This window comes from Camelina sativa, chromosome 10 (assembly GCF_000633955.1).
Source record: "Camelina sativa cultivar DH55 chromosome 10, Cs, whole genome shotgun sequence".
Classification (NCBI taxonomy): Eukaryota; Viridiplantae; Streptophyta; class Magnoliopsida; order Brassicales; family Brassicaceae; genus Camelina; species Camelina sativa.
Genome location: NC_025694.1, coordinates 12,153,082 through 12,172,821, shown reverse-complemented (window position 1 = coordinate 12,172,821; position 19,740 = coordinate 12,153,082). Strand labels below are relative to the sequence as shown.

At 39.2% G+C, this 19,740-nt stretch overlaps 1 protein-coding gene across 1 annotated transcript; it reads right to left on the bottom strand.

Moving 5' to 3' along the window:
• Positions 16,988-18,845, bottom strand: LOC104718621. Its single transcript, XM_010436396.2, has 5 exons — positions 18,122-18,845; positions 17,820-18,023; positions 17,604-17,672; positions 17,420-17,503; positions 16,988-17,345 (listed from the first exon to the last, which is right to left on the bottom strand). The coding sequence occupies exons 1-5, from the start codon at positions 18,620-18,622 to the stop codon at positions 17,160-17,162; spliced, it is 1,044 nt and encodes a 347-aa protein (XP_010434698.1). The 5' UTR covers positions 18,623-18,845; the 3' UTR covers positions 16,988-17,159.

The following is a 19,740-nucleotide window of genomic DNA, read 5'->3' as shown; positions in this document are numbered from 1 at the left end:
CCTATGGGGGAAAACTAGAATTGAGGCTAGTGGGGTCCACAGACGGGTTGTCTCAAGTGTGAGTTTAGTTAAGGGTAGATATTTATCCTTAAGATTTCATGTTATAAAACGGAGCAGTGAATTAAGAGGGTTGTGCTTGATTTACGCGTTTGCGAATATGTTGTATTTTCTTTCTTGTTCTAGTGGAATCAAAATCTGGACGTGGTCCTGGGGAGTAGGAAAAACCGAACCTCGTTAACAAAGCTCTTGTGTTATTTACTTTCTGCACTTTATTTTTTGCACCTCATCCGCATTTACAAGTGGTATCAGAGCGGGTTCTTGATAGAGATTAAGTCTAGTTTCGGGTAGATCAAGGGTGAGGGTAGTTCAGGAAGTAAGGCAGAGCTTTTAATCTGTTGTGATGAATTCATACAGAGAAGGCACGTCTATGTCAAGACCACCGTTGCTTGATTTAACAAATTACGGGTGTTGGAAGGTTTGTATGCAAGCGTTTATTAGTAACTTTGATGACGATTGCTGGAATTCGATTGAGCTTGGTTGGGAGCCTCCTAAAGTTGTGGATGAGAAAGGGGTTGAGAGTCTTAAGCCTAGGGATAAGTGGACTGCTGCAGAGAAAAAAACAATCAAGTTGTAATTCGACAACCAAGACATCGATTTACAATGCTATTGATTCAAGCCACTTCAAGTTAATTTCTCAATATGTATCAGCTCAGAAAGCATGGAAGTCATTGGAGAATATGTTTGAGGGTACTTCAAGTGTTAAGAGAACAAAGCTGGATATGTTGGCATCACAATCTGAGAATCTAAGGATGAAAGAAAAAGAAATTGTGGCTGAGTTCAGTGCTAAGTTATGTGATATATCTAATGAGGCTTTTTCTCTTGGAAAGCAGTACAAAGACAAAAAGCTTGTGAAGAAACTGAAGCGATCTGTGCCTGCGAAATTTGAGTCAAAAAATTTTGCAGTTGAAGAAGCTCATAATTTAGATGAGATGGCTTTTGATGAGTTTGTTGGGATTCTAAAGGCTTTTGAATTAAGGAAAGCATATGAAGCTGAAGGACTAAAGAAGAAAGATGATCAAGTTAAGGAAGCAATAAAGAAGGAAGTTGACACTGGAGTAGCCCTTAAGGTATCATCTTGTGAAGATTCAATGGCTATGTTATCAAGACAATTTGCTAAATTTCTGAAATGTAAGGGCGAAGAGAAGAAAAGTAGAATGAGTGAAGAGATGAAGACTTCATCAAAGAATGTTCAGTGTTTTGAATGCAAAGGATATGGACATGTACGTTCTGAATATGCCAATCTACACAAACACAAGAAGAAGGCTTTGAATGTTGTTACTAGTGATTCTGAAACTGATTCAGATGAAGAAGAAGATTTAAAGAATTTTGTGGCGTTTACAACTTTTGAAGATAGTTCTGAATCAGCGTCTGCATCTGCTTCTGAACCTGCAGCAAAACCTGCAACTGCATCTCAACATGAATCTGATATGTGATAGTGATGGAGATGGTATGCGTTATGAAGAACTTGGTAAAAGTTATGAGAAGTTGTATGCACATTGGCTTAAGGTAGTTGATGATAATTCAGTTTTGATTAAGGAGAAGCTCAAGTTATAGGCTAAGATCGTTGAAGCAGAGAAACATGCAACAGAGAAGGAAGAAGCAGCATTACAAGCTAAATTGCAGCTTGAAGAAACTCAAAAGAATTTGAGGATGTTTAATAATGGTACAGAGAAGTTGGATCACATTCTGACTATTGGCAATACTGATAAGTGTAGCCTTGGATATGAAGGAAAAGTTTCAAAACAGGTATGGTGTGTGTTTCAAGTGGAAAAATCACGTCTGCATCAAGAACTGTGCCAGAGACTGCTTCAAAGATTGCTTCAAAGAGTGCTTCAGGGATTGTACTTTTGAAAGAGCATGGTAAAGGAATTTATGAATTGCAAAATGCACCTAGACAAGTGTTTCGACCTGTTTGCCATCATTTGAAAACGCAAGAGCTATGTGACCACACAAAGAAATAAACAATTCTCTCTTTTTATTAGAAAATAAGTTCTTACAAGGTTTTTCCTTAACTCTATTTTCTAATCCTATTCTCTTTAGCCTGCTTTGAATCTTCAAACTATTCTTTCTTTAAGTTTAAGATTCAAATGCTAAAATCTCTCAATCTATGAAGTGCTGATTTTTCTCAAGCCCCAGCCTTCCCTATTTATACTAATTGGACTTAGCCACACAATAGGCTAATTCCCAATTCTAACCAAACTAGGAATTGTTAATTTCCCTTTTTACAATTTAGGTAATTAACAATCCTCATAAAACTTCCTTTTATTTTTATGTTAAGAAAGTCTTCTTTAGTCTTCTAGAACCTTCTTCTTGCTTCTCGAGTCTTCGCTTGACCACTAAATAGATTTCCTTCTTGAACTTGAACCTGCTGATCCACATCTTGTACTACTTTAGTTTTAGTACATCATCTATGTCAATAGATGCATCTTCAATCTCCCCCTTTTTAACCTTATGCTCCTTCAAGTAACCATGATCTATAAATTGCAGCAATACTAAACTTCACACACAAACTTATCAAAAGTCTGATTGACAAACGCTTCAAAGTTTAACACGAAACAAAACATCCCAAAAGCCAAAGTCTAAATGCAAAAGAAGTTCAACATTTAAAACAAACACAAGAACAGACTAGCTTGATGCTCCCCTGCAAACTGAGACATACTCCCCCGTAAACTGATCCTTCTCCCCCTGCTTGAAGAGTATATAGGTTAAAAACCAATCAGAGCATCTTTGACATGGGATGATTCTGAGTCAATCGATGTACCACTCCGGATAAAGTCTGTAGAACACGAGCTGTATCAATCAGAGCTCCATAAACAACCTCTGGATCATTCTGATCAACTAATGGCATATGAATACTTCCAAGCTCAACTTCAATATAATTCTGACCCGGAGCCGCAACAGGAGGTGGTTCAGATGATACTGGTGGAACATAAAAACTGGGACACTCAAGAAACTTAGCAGCATAAGCCTTTCCAGTGCGAACATCTTTCTGATATGCTACAGGTTTGACAAAAACCTCTGACTCAGTTGTCTCTCGCTTCTTCTGATGCATAAGAACCTTAAAAATGGTCCTACGAAGCAATAACCACCGAGAATCATTCTTCTTAACTTTAGACAATTCAAACACCTGATCATACACCATTCTTCCAAAGTCAAAACGAATTCCATGAAAATTTTGTAGATAAGCCTAGCTCGCTGTTCAGACACATGATTCCGATGAGACGATGGTATCCAGTTATAACCCAAAATGCTGAACAAAGCTCCAAATGCAGCTGTTAAATCCTTTGGATTCATGTCTTCCCATGAGATTTTATCTTCTCCACTTAAAGTTTCAGCAATTTTACCAAGGCTAAGTAGATCAGCAGCTGCATCAGCCTATTTTCTGCTTCAGTCAAAGGAGGCTGTCGAAAAGCTCTGTTGATAGCAGCTGGAGAGAAATTATAAGAGTACCCACGAATATTCACTACAACTCCATCAGTTGGTGCTTTGACTGGAAGACTAGCATAAAACTCAGCAATTACTTCCTTAACATAGCAAGACAAATCTTCAACACAATCTGGCATATCCATTCTCTTTATCAAATCTAAATAGCCCCATTCATCCTTACATGTAAGATCCAAAGAACGTTCCTCTGTAATTCCACGAGAAATAAAAATGTTGTACCTTGATTGAGCTGCTGAATTAACCGTTGATTTAGAGCTTGTACTTGATTCCCCTGCTTTTCTTGCTTTCTTCGGTGATGAATGACTAGACTTCTTGTTTATTCTCCTTTTCTTAGCCATCCGATCGATTTGCTCTTGAACCGTAACTTATGTTGGATCTAAATCCTCATCCAAAAGTCCTACTGTTGATTCCTTCCCTTTTCGTGATTCTTGGATATGACCAGTCACTAACTTAACCGTCGGTTCATGAACCTCCACATCCTCCGGTTTACTTAGATCATCATCACAAGCAGTCCCAAATGACTCCTCATCCATGTCTGGGGTCTTCTCTGCTGAGGATGAGTCCTCCGAGTATAGAACCAATCCCGGTGCATGCGCAACTTCTTTGATTTCTTCATCAATCAAATATGGACGATTTTTAACACCATCGGACCGATTCTTATATTTTCTTCTTCCAGAAATCAACCCACTTCATGTTGCTCGAACCATTGTTGCGATTCACAATCTCTTCTCTTCAACAAGCAAAATTTTGGGGGTTTTTTTTTCCGCCTCTTCCTCTTCTTCGACAACCGCCAAGACCTCTGATTATAAACCAATAAACCCCATTTTTTATTAAAAGAAAATCCAGCCCAAGCCCATAACTAATTGATCCAAACACAAAACCCCCAACTGGTCCATTTTCAAAATAATCACTTCAACAAATCCTGAACCAGTTCTTATACCATAGTGGTACGCTTAGACTTTACAAACTCCAATGAGCTTTCTCAACATCACAAATCTCTGAAAATCTAATGCTTTAGTGAACAAGTCAGCTAACTGCATCTCAGTGGATTGATGATCAATCTGGACTTGCTTATTCTCCACAAGCTCTCTAATAAAATGATGTCTTACATCAATATGCTTTGTTCTAGAGTGTTGCACAGGATTTTTTGAGAGATCTATGGCACTTTTATTGTCACACAAGACTTGAAGAATTCCTGAGTCCATACCATAGTCTGCAGACATCTGCTTCATCCAAAGTAATTGAGTACAACAACTTCCCATAGCAATATATTCTGACTCAACTGTTGATAACGATGCAGCATTATGTTTCTTACTTAACCAAGAGATTAAGTTATTTCCCAAAAAGAAACAACCACCACTTGTACTCTTTCGATCATCCATACTCCCAACATAATCTGCATCACAGTATCCTACCAAACTCGAATTTGACCCTTTTGACATCCAAAGCCGAGATCAAGTGTTCCCTTGACATACTTAATAATTCTTTTCACAGCTTCTAGATGAGATTGCTTGGGTTTTGCTTGATATCTTGCACAAACTCCTACACTGTAGCATAAATCAGGCTTGCGTGCTGTTAAATATAACAAACTTCCGATCATTCCTCTGTATAGAGTTACATCAACATCTTATCCTTTCTCATCCTTCGTTAACTTCTTTGTCGTACTCATTGGAATGACTGCTTCTTTGCACTTCTCTAACTTAAACTTTGTCAATAACTTCCTTGCATAGGTACTTTGTGACAAAAATATTCCCTTATCTGTCTGAGTGATCTGCAATCCCATAAAGTACTTCAATTCTCCAATAAGACTCATCTCAAACTCTTGATACATATTCTCCACAAACTTATTAACCAAATCTTGTGATGTGCTCCCAAAAATGATATCATCCACATCAATTTGCAAAACCATGATGTCTTCCTCTATGGTTAGTACAAACAAAGTCTTGTCTACATTTCCTCGTTCATAACCTTGCTGAAACAGAGAGTTAGTCAACCTTTCATACCATGCTCTTGGAGCTTGTTTCAAACCATATAAAGCCTTTTTTAGACTATACACATAATCTGGATACTTTGAATCTTCAAATCCTTTAGGCTGTTCCACATATACTTCCTCTTGTAGAATTCTATTTAGGAAAGCACTTTTAACATCCATTTGAAACACCTTGAAGTTCATGATTCATGCCATTCCCAGAAAAAACGTTATTGATTCAAGTCTTGTTACTGGAGCAAATGTCTCCTCAAAATCAATTCCTTCTATCTGTGTATATCCTTGAGCCACCAATCTTGCCTTGTTTTGAACCACAATTCCATTCTCATCAGTTTTGTTCTTGAAAATCTACTTTGTCCCTATCACATTTACATTGTTAGGTCGAGGAACTAGCTCCCATACTTCGTTTCGCTCAAACTGCTCTAACTTCTCTTCCATTGCTATAATCCATGAGTTATCTTCAAGAGCTTCATTATGATTCTTTGGTTCAAGGAATGAGACAAAACACTCAAAGTAAACTTTCTCCCAACTTGCAAAATCCATTTTCTTGAAATCAATCTTGACACCTCTGGTTTTCATACCTTCTTTGAGATCTCCTATAACATCAGATGCTGAGTGATTTTTATGGACTTGCAATAATGGTTCTTGACTATTTACCGTCTCAGTTTCCGTTTTCTTGTCGGTTTCCACTTCTTCTGGTTCAATTGCAGCCATCTCCTCTGTTTCACTATCAGATTCACTTCCTCTCCATTGGTTAAAGGAGTAATCATCAAACACAACATTGACTGATTCAACTATGGTAAACAATTTCTTGTTATAAATTCTGAAGGCTGTACTACTCTCTGAATAACCAAGAAATATTCCTTCATCACTTTTGGGATCAAATTTACCTAGATAATCCTTGTCGTTCAAGATATAACACTTGCACCCAAACACATGGAAATAACTTAGATTTGGAATTTTTCCTTTCCAAAGCTCATAGGGTGCCTTGGTTGAGTTCTTCCTTACATAAACTCGGTTTATGATGTAACATGACGTGTTTAATGCTTCTGCTCAGAATCTCGGAGACACATGATTTCCATGAATCATTGCTCGAGCCATTTCCTGCAATGTTCTATTCTTCCTCTCAACCACTCCATTTTGTTGAGGCGTCCTAGGAGCAGAAAACTGATGTGAAATACCATGATTCTCACAAAATACCTTCATTGCCTCATTCTGAAACTCACCACCATGATCACTATGTATCTTCTTAATTCCTCCTTTCTCATTTATAAGCTGCAAAGCCCAAATCCTGAAACTCTCCATGGTATCTGATTTTTCTCGAATAAACCGAACCCATGTGTATCTCGAGTAATCATCAACTAATACAAACGCATATTTCTTCCCAGCTAAGCTCTTTGTTTGCATAGGTCCCATTAAATCCATATGGACTAAATCCAGAACATCCTTGGATTGAACATCAGAAACTTTCTTGTGCTGAATCTTAACTTGTTTTCCTTGATTACATGGTCCACACACCATTCGATCAACTCCTTTTATATGTGGAACTCCTCGCACTATCTCATTATTGACTAGAGTGGTCAAATTTCTGACATTCACAGGTTAAGATCATCTCTTGATGTATTGCCATTCCACATATAACAGTTGTTTCCAGACCGCTTTCCTCTCAGAACCACATCATTCTCTTCATTAGTAGCTTTGCAGTCTACTTTAGTAAATGATACCGTCAATCCTTCATCGGTTCTCCCTTTTCCTTGAATATCTCCATGACCTCCATCACCAAATGTAACTTTACCACCTCTGATTCTTCTGAAATCTTGTAGATAGTTTTGTGTGTTTGTCATATGACGAAAACAACCACTGTCAAAATACCAAGGACTGTCATTGTCTGGTTCTTCTGTAATCAACGCCATGTTGCATCTGAAGTTTACACCTGAAGTAAACCTCGTAACTCCTTTTGATACTGTTTGATATAGATCCGACTTCATTATCCAGATTTGTTTACGAAATCCATTCCAGAAAAACTTGCCTTGATATTTGAGTTTCTGAGCCTTTTTCCAGTACTTATAGCAGAAAGCTTTTATGTGCCCATACTTCCCACAGTAATAACATCCACTGATCCTATCTTGTTGACTTTTTTCTGCATCTGCTGGTGGAATATTCAGTCCTCCTGACACAAATTTGGTTTCTCCAGATGTTTGACCATTAACTCCTAAGCCTCTATGGGTCTTCTATGTCCTTCCATAGCTTAGGATTTCATCTAATTGCTTCGTTCCAGCAAACATGTGAATCTTCTTATGTTGAGTCTCAAGCTCAGTTTGCAATTTTGCAGATTTTTCTTTCTCTGCATCTAAATTGCTCTTCAGTTCTTCACACCGATTAACAAGATTAAATTTTTCTTTGATCAATAGCGCACTTTCTTGGCTAATCTTCTTCTCAGATTCTAACTCATCCTGCAGAGCTTTAACTAAATTAGCAAGACGCTCCTTCTCCTTTACCAATTCTTGATTCTCCTTTCCAAGGGTAATGAGTGCAGTTCGAACTTCATTATAGCTTTCAACTAATTCTTCTTCAGGTTCTCCTTCAGAGTCTGAAATTTCTTCTCCATCTACAAACTCGGTAATCCCTAGATAGGCCACAAAATTCAAAATTTCTTCTTCACTGTCTTCATCAGTATCTTCATCCATACTCATCAAAGATTTCTCCTTTCGACTTACACATTCTTCCTCAGTGTGTCCTAAACCTTTGCATACAAAACATTTGTTTTAATGTCTCTTAACTGTAGGGCATTCCCGAATAAAGTGTCCATAACCATTGCACTCATGACACTGCATCTCTGCTTTCTTCGTAAATTTGCTCTCTTCGCTAGTCTTCTTATACGATGTGAATTTTTTCTGGCCTTGACCTTGTTCCACTCTTTTGAGTACACGATCAAATCTGTGAACCAACAAACTAACTGGGTCATCATCTACTATCTTGTCTTTGGTTTCACAGACTGTTAAGGCAACACCTTTAGAAGTTTTAACTCCTCCTAACTCCATCTCATGAGCATGTATCATTCCTACTACTTCCGAAAAAGTTAAATCCTCGATTTTGTTTTATACACACAGCGCAGTTTTGTAAGCCATGAACTTTGTGGGCAAATAGCGAAGAAACTTTTAACCAATTTCTGATCTTTGTATGTTTTTCCCAAGGTCACAGCTTCCTGAGCCAAAGTGCTGATTTTTGAGCTGAAATCAGAAATTGATTCATGCTCTTCCATTCTTAGATTCTCAAAACGAGACGCCAACATGTCTTTTCTAGGGCTTTGTACTTTTGTTGTGCCCTCATACTGGATTTGAAGAATATCTCATGCTTCTTTTGCTGTCTCACACCCTTGAATTAGTTCAAATTGTTTTCTTCCTATGCTACAGTGAATAGTTGTGAGAGCCCGAGAGTTGTACTTTGACTTCTTCAGCTCTTCTTCTGTCCAATCTTCCTCAGGCTTAGCTATCCTTGAACCATTTTCATCCTTGATTGTTGGTTCTTCCCACTTCTCAAGAACAGTCTTCCAAGCAAGTCGATTTATCCCACCGATTATAGAATTCACCCTTGATTTCAAAAATCCATAGTTTTCATCGTCTAGAATAACCTTGTTGTTATTGAGAAGATCACTGTAGCTCTCCATCTTTTCCTCAGGATCTCACCTGTACTAAATCCTTACAAGTGTAAGCTCTAATACCCATTGAAAACGCAAGAGCTATGTGATCACACAAAGAAATAAACAATTCTCTCTTTATATTAGAAAATAAGTTTTTACAAGGTTTTTCCTTAACTCTATTTTCTAATCATATTCTCTTTAGCCTGCTTTGAATCTTCAAACTAATATTTCTTTAAGTTTAAGATTCAAACGGTAAAATTTCTCAATCTATGAAGTTCTGATCTTTCCCAAGACCCAGCCTCCCCTATTTATACTAATTGGACTTAGCCACACAATAGGCGAATTCCCAATTCTAACCAAACTAGAAATTGTTAATTTCCCTTTTTACAATTTAGGTAATTAATAATCCTCATAAAACTTCCTTTTATCTTTATGTAAAGAAAGTCTTCTTTAGTAAAGCTTAGTGACTTTAAACAAGCTCACTTGAGAGGAAGTCCCAAAGGTATCTTTTATTTTGTTTTAATTCTTATTCATTTATTTTATCTTATTTTCTGTTTTTGCATATTTTCATTTCTAAAAATAAATAAATAATAATAATAATAAAAGAAGAAAGAGAAAATTTTGAGCAACCTGAGGCTCCACCCGAATACGTACCCGACGCGCCTGGTCGTGTTCTCCATCGGGTGGCGAGTGGAATCCGAATTCCAGAAACCCAAGCCCACTCTCGGGGAAGCCCAAGTTGCTAACCCTCTTCTATCTAAAGGGACTGGAACCCTTCTCCCTCAGCAGCACAAATCGATAAGTCTCTCAACCCTAAAAGCTTTTTGCATTCCTACTTTCTATTTTTCTCTCAAAAGAATCGAGACTTTTCAATTTCTTGGGGACTAACCTTACTAATCTCAAAGTTTAGCTTTGCTCTCTTTTCAAGGATTCAACAATGGCACCAAATATGAAGACCTACCAACAGAAGGGGAGCAGATCAACCTCCGTCGCTGCTAGAACCAGAGGTGATGCCGCCGAAGCTCACGATTCACAAGGAAGGGGAGACGTTCCACATTCCCAACCGTTGGCTGGACGTTTCGCATCCCCAACCCGTTGCTCAACCCGATCCTCCACCCGAGCAGCCGATCGAGTAGAGACCCGTGTTCTCTGTCCCGATCCTGTAGCTATCGCAATCCGCCGATCTCCTCGACATAGGGACCTGTCTACGTCCGAGAGAACCATTACCGATCCTATGGAGGTCGATTCTGATGCCGGTGGAGGAGAACCAGAGGAGATCTAAACCTTGTGGTTAAGGAGCAGAGTTGCGGTTGCAAGAGGGAAGAGACCAGCCTCTGAAAGGGCTGAGAGGGTAGCCGAGAGAGCAGCTGAGGAAGAGAATTGAGACTCAGAGGAAGAGAGCCATGACCAAGAAGAGTAGCAGAGAGAACGCACACGCCAGGCTTCGCGGAGGCTGAAGCAGAAATAGGTGGAGACTCCGGCAAAGCTTTTCAAGGTCCTCCGCAAGATGAGCTTTGTAGGAACCCGTTTCCCTCACCGTGAAACAATGAAGCAGTTGGGAATCGCAAGAGATGTGGAGTTCATGTTCGACATGTGCCACCTGGGCAATATGATGCGAGCCAACCTCGAGGCTTATGAGGAGGAGACGATACATTTCCTCTCCACATTGCGGTTACACTGTTTTGAAGACCACCCGACCCTACTACTCGATGAGGGGATCGGGTTCATCACCTTCTCCGTGCGCAACAAGGAATACCGACTCACCTACAAGGAGATGGAGAAGTTATATGGTTTCAAGGCTGGGAGCCTAGAGAACATGTAGGTGAGCAAGGAAGAGATGAAGTCCCTATGGCTGACAATAGACGACAAGATCCCTTACAAGTCCACAAGCTCCAATTCTGCCCAAATAAAGAGCCCTTTTTGAGGTATTTTCACAAGTCCCTCGCATGCACTCTTTTTGCTAGAAAGAAGACTGGAATGTGAATGATCACGAGCTCCAGCTGCTAGATGTTGCCTTGTGTGGAGTCTTAGACAATGCTAGGGATGGTACACCACTAGTAGGAGATGTTGCGGATACCAGCATGGTCTTTGTGTTGCTCGATCAGTTCCTCCACCTTCAGTCTTCGGCAATGAAAACTGAGAGAAGAGATGAAGCTGGAGAGACCTCCATAGGAGGATTGGTCACACCCTTTTTGGTTCATAAGCCGAGGTGGCTAGACGTCGACTACCTCACATTGGCGAGGTTCCTGGCTTATGAAAACCCAAACGACATGCTGCTCTTCAAGTTTGTCCATCCAACTGTCGGAGCCACCCAAATGATCCTGCCCAACGTCGTGTGCACCAAAATCTGACTAGGGGATAACATAGATTTCACACCACCTTTGGAGGAGCTGTACAATCCGGAGGAGGAGTCCGAGGCAGGAGAGAGAAAGACGACTGGGCAAGAATAGGGAGACAACTCGGATAAGTATGATTTTGAGGAGTACGTGTGCTCTCAAAAGCAACCTCTTGGGATGAGGGAAGCTCACAAGAGGATCAGCTGGCTGAAAAGGATGAACAAGTTCCTAGCCAAGAAGGTAAAAGGCCTCACTGGCTCAGTGAAGGTAATGGGAGGACAGATCAAGGAGCTTCAAGACAAGGCAAGTTGTGCCTCAGCTCCCACTTCAGCTTATGCACCCACATGGATGGGGAGAAGCGGACCATTGGGAGGAACCCAAGGATTAGCACCTCCAGAGCCCCACATGGCATCCTCCTACGAGCCCCAAGCAGAGGAGGGTGTCACGAGACCCGAAAGATCGCGGAGAAGCCACTCAGACGCCTATCCGATGTCCGACACGATGGGGTACACGATGCCTTATCCGATGCACCCATCGAGCACCCATCTAGGTGAATACTCAGGGCCTTACCAAATGCCGTATCAGATGCCCTACTTGATGCACCCTGCAATCGGCTATACGGGTGACCATTTTGTACCCACCATACCTGTCGTACTACCTGATGCAATACCCGATGAGCTACGCGAGCACTTACCCGATCAACCCCTCAGATACTGGTCCGAGCAGGTCATCCATGCGCATAACCGAGCTCTCTAACGAGCGAACCCCGGCGCCCGCTGAAATCAGTGGCGACCTTGGGTACATGTTGGCGAGTATGGAGGCTGATACAACCTCCTTCTTCACCAACCCATGAGGTAACACATTCATCCACCTTTGTAAATAACATTGCATTTAGTTTTATTTCATTTTGTGTGATTCTTGGAACCTTTTTCAGACTTTTATTTACACAGGGACTGTGTAATTTAAGTTTGAGGGAGAGTCCTAGGATGTATATAACATTGTGTTTTATTTTCTTACTTCAAATTTTTGCATACTAGTTTTATTCATTTGAGCCTGCATCTATTTGCATAAAAAACCCTAAAAATTTGAAAAATTTGAAAAAATAAAATAAAATAAAGAGTGTTCATGTAGTTGCATTTTCATATTAGGATTGTGTCTAGATTGCTTCATATAGGATTGTTGCATATGCATCGTAGGGGACAATGATTAAAACCACTTTGTTTTATGCCAAACCTTAGGATTGAAGTTATAGCCTTTAGTCACAGTTCATTGTAGCTAGATCAATCTTTGGAAAAAAATGAAAAATCTTTGTTTAAAGCCTTGTATCTTTTGAAAGCTTCCTCCACTTGCTTGAACATTGAATTATCTCTATATTATTGGACTTAACTTGAATTTAAATTGTCTTGCTTATAGAATTTGAATACTTGCTCATGGTAACTCTAAAATCGGGTTAACACACCATTTTTACCAATCTTTTCGTTTAACCCGATTCGTTTTCCCTACCCTTGAACCCAAACCTTTCTTTCAAACCTTGCATTGAATTGTTGAGTGAGGCCTTTTCATTGTGCTATAGGTTGTGAAACCTTGAGAGTATTGAGAACGACAAATAACTGGCCTTGATTTAGCTAAGTTAGAATTTGAACTAGCTGTTAGGATCGATTTTGAAAGATAGGTGGTTATTCATGATTATTTGGGTTTGGGTTGTGAGAAATTAAAGAAAGAAAGTCTCTAAGGTTCGATTCAATTAGCTCTAAGTCTCTAAGTAAGAAAAAAAAAAGAGAAAAGGATCTTGCTATAGTCTCCAAGGAAAGAAAAAGAACAAGAAAAAAATAATATTGGATTATTATTAGGAGTTTAGCAAAGAAAGAAAAAGAAAGAAAAAAAAAAAAAAAAGAGCTAGATGTGTAAAGTTTAGACCTTAGGGATTATAAAAAAAAAGGGGAAAGAGTTAAAATCAAGGATGTGGATAGTTTTATTCTAGGGGGTTTGATAAAAAAAAAATAAAAAAAAGGTTAATGAGAAAAGGGGTAGATTATTAAGAGTTAAGCTTTGTATGCCCTAATTGTTCTCAATCTTAGATAGTTTTCACAACTGTCTAGCATTCCTTCTTTTGAGAGTAACCCACCCAAAGAAATTGCTCAAAACCACTCTACCAAAAGCCTTACCCTTGAAACGGATTGAGTTTGATTCACCTTCCATTTGCAAGAATTCGCCAATTGCTTTAATGAATGTGAAAGAGATGTTCTTTGGAATTGCGAGTCTTTACTTTTAGTTGGATGATGAACTAGATCGATGCATGGTGATAAGCATAGAAAAATATTTGTAAGTATGTTGATTGATCTTAGCACCATTAAACTATCTTTAAGGACTATAGTTTGAATCCTTCGCTTAGCTTAAAAGGTTATGAGTCCCATTTTTGAACCGCACCCTCCTACTTCCTTGCTAGAGGACTAGCAAGATTTAAGTTTGGGAGTCCGATAACTCTCTAATTTACATGTTTTTAGCATCCCTTTTTGTCCATTTCTTGCATTTGCATATTTTGGATGAAAACAGGTGCTTAAGAGCCTAAAATGGGGAGAAAGAAGGTCAAACCCGAGCATGTACCCGAAGGAGGAAGAACAGCCGGAACACCAACCCGATCGAGGAGGATCTAAGAACAGAACAAACAATCTGAGAGCCTACCCGAAGAGCAACCCGAGCACATCCTCGTGCACCCCATCGAGCAAACGCTCGTGCAGGACTGGGAAGCTAGGGTTAATAGGTTTCCATATATGAACCCCTCTCTTCTTCCACTCGCCCTAGCACGCTGCAGACCCTCAGAACAAAGAGCGAGAGCTTCTGGGAGAGATCGAGAGCGACTCAAAACTTTTTTCCACTTTTGTTAGGATTTATTTTATTTCTTCTTGCATTTTCTCTTAGATTTCTACTCTATACTCTTCTACTCTACTTCTAACTTTAATATAATGCAATTTTCGTTTATCTATGCTTTTATGTTTTCTGCAATGAGATATGAGTAGTGTAGTAAAGCTTCTAGGGATGGGATAGACAATTGTGTGTTCTTGATCGGTTAGGATGTCTTAGCTTTGATATTTGTGTTTTATAAATTCCCTTCTAGATTGGTGTCCTTAATGCTATCAATAGACCGAGAGGTTGAGGTTATATCTAAGGCGCTTTACCACCGATAGGTGTAGATGAAATGCTTGAATCAATAAATGCTAGAGATTTACTCACTTAGCCTAAGAGATTAGATGAGTAAGGGGTTTATTAACAATAATGAATCGGTTTGTATTGCCTGCTTGGTCATGTTTCTCCAACGAGAGTTGGGTAGGGAAGTGATTAAGGTTGATTGTTTCTATCACGAGAGTGTTTTAACAAGATTTTAGAGATTCATTGTCTAGGGAATATTTGCTTGAGGCATGTAGGACATCCATACTGGTCAGGAACACTTAGGAGTCGATTACCCCATCCTTAGGAGCTTTCGTATTTAGATTGTTTGCATTTTTATTCATCACTCGATCCCTTACCCGAACAGGTACACGATCACCTGCTTCGAGTATACCTTCGAGTTGTTCTTGTTTATCTAGTTTACTCGATCACCCCACCCGATCTTGTACTCGAATGCTTGCATCGAGTGCTTAGGTCGTGTGGTTCTTGTTCATTTGCTTTCTTTTGTTTATTCCAGGATTGTTAGATCAAATCCAACTATTGCTTGGCTTGACTTGCATAGTTCTGATCATATCTTAACTGCTAGCATAACAACCATTTGGATTGATAACCTTTGTACTACAACTGCATAGGGAATTGGTACCCTGGGTAAAAATCCTACTATCAATCACTTTTCCATACTTGTCAACTGGGGAAACACATTCAATTACCTTTTAATTCAGTTATTTCGTCTGTTTCTGAACCTTTTGAAATAATTCACTATGATGTTTGGACCTCACTGGTTCCTAGCATCAGCGGAATAAATATTATGTTATTTATCTTAATTCATTCGATCATACCAGCACTAATGCACCGGATCCCATCAGAACTCCACTACTTCCTTGGCATTGCCATCAAGAGAAACGCTTCCGGCTTGTTTCTCTCTCAATGGAACTACGCAACTGACATTCTACATCGCGCCAACATGACAAACTGCAACTCATGCACTACACCTGTCGAACCACGCACAAAAATTGTTGCAGCTGATGGACCACCCGTTGTCGACCTAACTCTTTACCGCAATCTTGTCAGCGCCCTCCAGTACTTGACCTTTACAAGACCGGATATCTCTTTTGTCGTTCAACAAATATGTCTCTTCATGCATGATCCCCGAGAGTCATATCTAGTTGCACTCAAACGTCCTCCGCTACATAAAATGTAGTCTCGACTACAGACTACAGCTATACCCATCAAACACGTCTGGGCTCGTCGCATACACGGACGCAGATTGGGCAGGCTGCCCGTCTACACGACGCTCCACCTCCGGATATTGTGTCTTCCATGGTGATAACTTGATCTCATGGTCCTCAAAGCAACAACACACAGTCTCTTGCTCAAGTGCCAAATCTGAATACCATGGAGTCGCTAACGTAGTTGCAGAGACCACTTGGCTTCGAAACATTCTGTTGGAGCTCCATTGTCCCCTATCCAAAGCCACATCAGTCTACTGTGATAACGTTAGTGTCGTCTACCTCTCCAACAATCCAGTCCAGCACCAACGAATAATACATATTGAGATAGACATTCACTTCGTACGAGAACATATAGCTCTCAGCCAAGTTTGCGTCCTACACATCTCATCCTCTCATCAATACGCATATATCTTTACCAAAGGTCTCCACACTCCTCTCTTCACTGATTTTCAATTCAACCTGAGCATCATCTGAGATGCCGCTATGACTGCGGGAGAGTGATAAATTAAGATATTCACTAACATATTCACTTACCATATTTGTCAATATATTGCTTGGACAACATTATGTAATCGTGTATATATTGCATTGTAAATCAATAGAGAGATGCATCGAAGTCTTCTAATAACAATTTGATCCATGGTGCGATATGTCACGAAATCCATGTTTTTAGATTTTTGTTTTGTTTCATAAAAAATACATGTTTTTAGTTTTAATGTAAATCTTATGTGTGTCCCCAATTTACCACTCATGCATAACGGATAACCTAATTTAACGTAATTAATAAATACGATAATAATAATAAAGAAGGGGTAGAATTCATTCATATTGCAACCTTTTTTTGTTTTGAACACAATATTGCAATTTTTTTGAACAGGATATTGCATTTTTTTTTGCTTTAAATGTATGAAAGTGCCAAACCACTTATCTTGAAGAAACGGATAGAGTATCAATCTCTAATAAGTAATAACAACACTACTAATGAATGATTTACAATAACGTCTAAATGTAATTTTATCATGATGTCATCAAATAGGAAGAGGTGATGCAAAGGAAACATTAGTTCTCCTCACCTACTAGTAGTCTAATACCATTAGTCCATTAACATATTATGAATGACATATTTTACACATAACACTCTTCTCTTATTCAACTCAATCGTGGATCATGGCTCCAGATGGTTCTACCAAAATCATACTGCTCTCTAGAGATTGAGAGCAAGAGACGTAACACATCAAGTGAGAAAAAATGGACAAAGCTTACCTTATGAGGCACTATTTTCTTCTTTTCTTTTTTTACCTTAAAAACATTCTCCCACCACTATACCATACTTTGCTCTCTTCTGATCTCCGCCCTGCCTTTCCCTCTGAGCTCCTTGACAGCTTTACACTTTTTGCACTCGATTTGACTTTACCTCCTGTTGTTGTTATAGTGCTTCTCCCTGATAAGCTCTCTTCTGCTGAATCAACCCTCTCAAACTCCTGCACAATAGCTTAGCTTGTGAGCCAGAGACCAACAACCTGAGCTTTGTACCTCAAGGCTAAAAAGCAAGTACCTTAGGCTTCTTCTTGGTATAAGGGGTTAGACATGGATTCAGATCTTCTAGAGCCAATCCATCAGGGCTTCCTGAGCTAAATTCCTGATATGCATTTAGTTCTAGTAAGACCCTCTTGCCAAGAATTTGTTGGTACAAACTTAAGACTCTTCAAAGTTTCTAATCTTGATCCTATTTTGCTTACCAGTGAATCATAGGAAGATGTCTGTGCTTGCCAGTAACAGCTTTCTGACATATACTTGTTCGCCTTCACCTGATAAAGATGCGTTATTTCAGTTTCTTATTAGATAATACTCAAAGCTATATAGAACACTGGACTGTTGCTGCAGCAATGCCCTGAGCTTCTAAGTCCTACCAAAAGAATTACATGCATATACACTAATTAAAGAGAGAAAATTACCTCAGCAAGATCTTGAGCAATGCATTGGAGCTGGCCATTGAGTGAAATGACCTGCTTTTGAAGATTAGGAATGATCTGCCTAGCCTGATTCAGCTCCTGCATTTGGCTAATTTGGCTATCCATAGCATCCGGAAACAGAACTGCACTCTTCAGTGACTTTATCTCCTCCCTTTGCTTCAGACACAGATCCTTCAACTTCTCCACCTACCAAAAACAAATAATCCAAAATTTAACCTTTTTTAACACAGACACATTCCAAAAACCCTAAACAGCTAAACTAAGAAGGGGAAAGAAGATATTACTTCTCGGTTCTTGTCTTGAAGCTGCAATTTCAACTCAGAGATTTCAACCTCCTGGTCCTTGTTCATGCTCAGTAGCTCTCTCTCGCTTCTAAGAACCATAGAGAGAGTCCTAGTGTTCCCTTTAACCTCTGTCACAGGCTTCACCTTGTCCTCCTTCCCGAATAGCTTCCTCTGCAATGTTCCCAATGTACTCTTCCCTTTTCCTCCTCCTCTAACAGTATCAATCTTCTTGAGTTCCTCGGGAATCACAAGCTCGACCCTCTTGCTCTTGGGATTAGATTTCTTCATATCCATCAGCTTCTTCATCATGCAAGTGAGGTTCCCAGGATTACCATCGGGTTTTGTTGTTTTGGTTAAGTAGGAAGACTTGGATCTGATAATGGCCTTGGATGAAACTGGCTTGTTGTTGTTCGATTTGAATTCGGCTGAGGGAGATAGATCTGAGTGTATCGAGGAAGATACGGATGATCTAGAATCGTAGGAATTGTAGCGAGATGCCATTTTTCAAATGGAAGGTTTTGAAGAATAGGATCTGTGATTTTGAATTTGAGGGAAGAAGAAGGAATAAGCAGAGGGAATTTGGTTTTGTTTTCCTCTTTCCCCAATGTCCCACTCTCACTCTCTTCTTTTCAAATTTCGTATCCTTCTCTCTGGTCAAAAATTGACTTTTTGTCTTTAATGGGCCTAATTATGGGCTTAGAAAGTTTAACGGCATCTTTTGTGTTTATTTGAATTTTGTTCTTCTGTTTATTCAAAATCATATTAATCACTAACGAGATCATTAATTAATTATTGGCTCTTGAAAATTCAAACCAACGGAGATGAGAGCATTGTGGAGTGAGCTTTTTAGAGAGCAATTTAGGTTCTCATAGTTTCCAAGTTTGAGCTTTTCTTTTTTGTTTCTTTACTGTAAAGTTACATATACAATGAAGAATTTGTTCCTTTTTTTGGGGGGGTTAATCTAAGTGCAATTCATAGTGTGGGCAGTAAATAGGAAAAAATCCATTTGGGAGAAGATGGAAAGAATGGAGTTCACCACAAAAAAAACCATGTCTTCCTATAATAGTCGCAAATAAAGGTTTTGTGACTACTTAGCGACTACATATGTTGGTCACAAAAAAACGGTCGCAGCGGATTAGGGACAAATATGTGACTAGTAATGAAAGTTGCACATTTCCGACTAAAACACAATAAAGTCTACTTAGGGACAATTTTGTGATCATACATAACAGTGCTATACTTGAGACGGTTTTGGAACTAATAGAAGAGTCTGGATTTAGCAACTTATTACAGACTAAAAGATAGTGGCGAAGGTGTTTTGTGCTTGGGTTGAATAATACAATTAGTCCCAAAAGAGTTGCAAATACTGTTTTAGTGTAGTTACAGTTTGGTCCATGTAGAACCTAAAGTCTTAACAGTGAGCCACTGCATCCTACAATTGCTTCTTGCTTAGAAGTAAAAGACTTAAAGATGTTAGTTAGGTGATAGGTACAAAAGGAAATGGAAGTGTAGTAGTAATAAGGAGTGAGTTAATAAGAGTTGAAATGTGAATAGAACACGTAACTGGCTGGACTAGTATGTGTATGAGAGAACTTCAAATTTTTTTTTTTTTTTTTTTT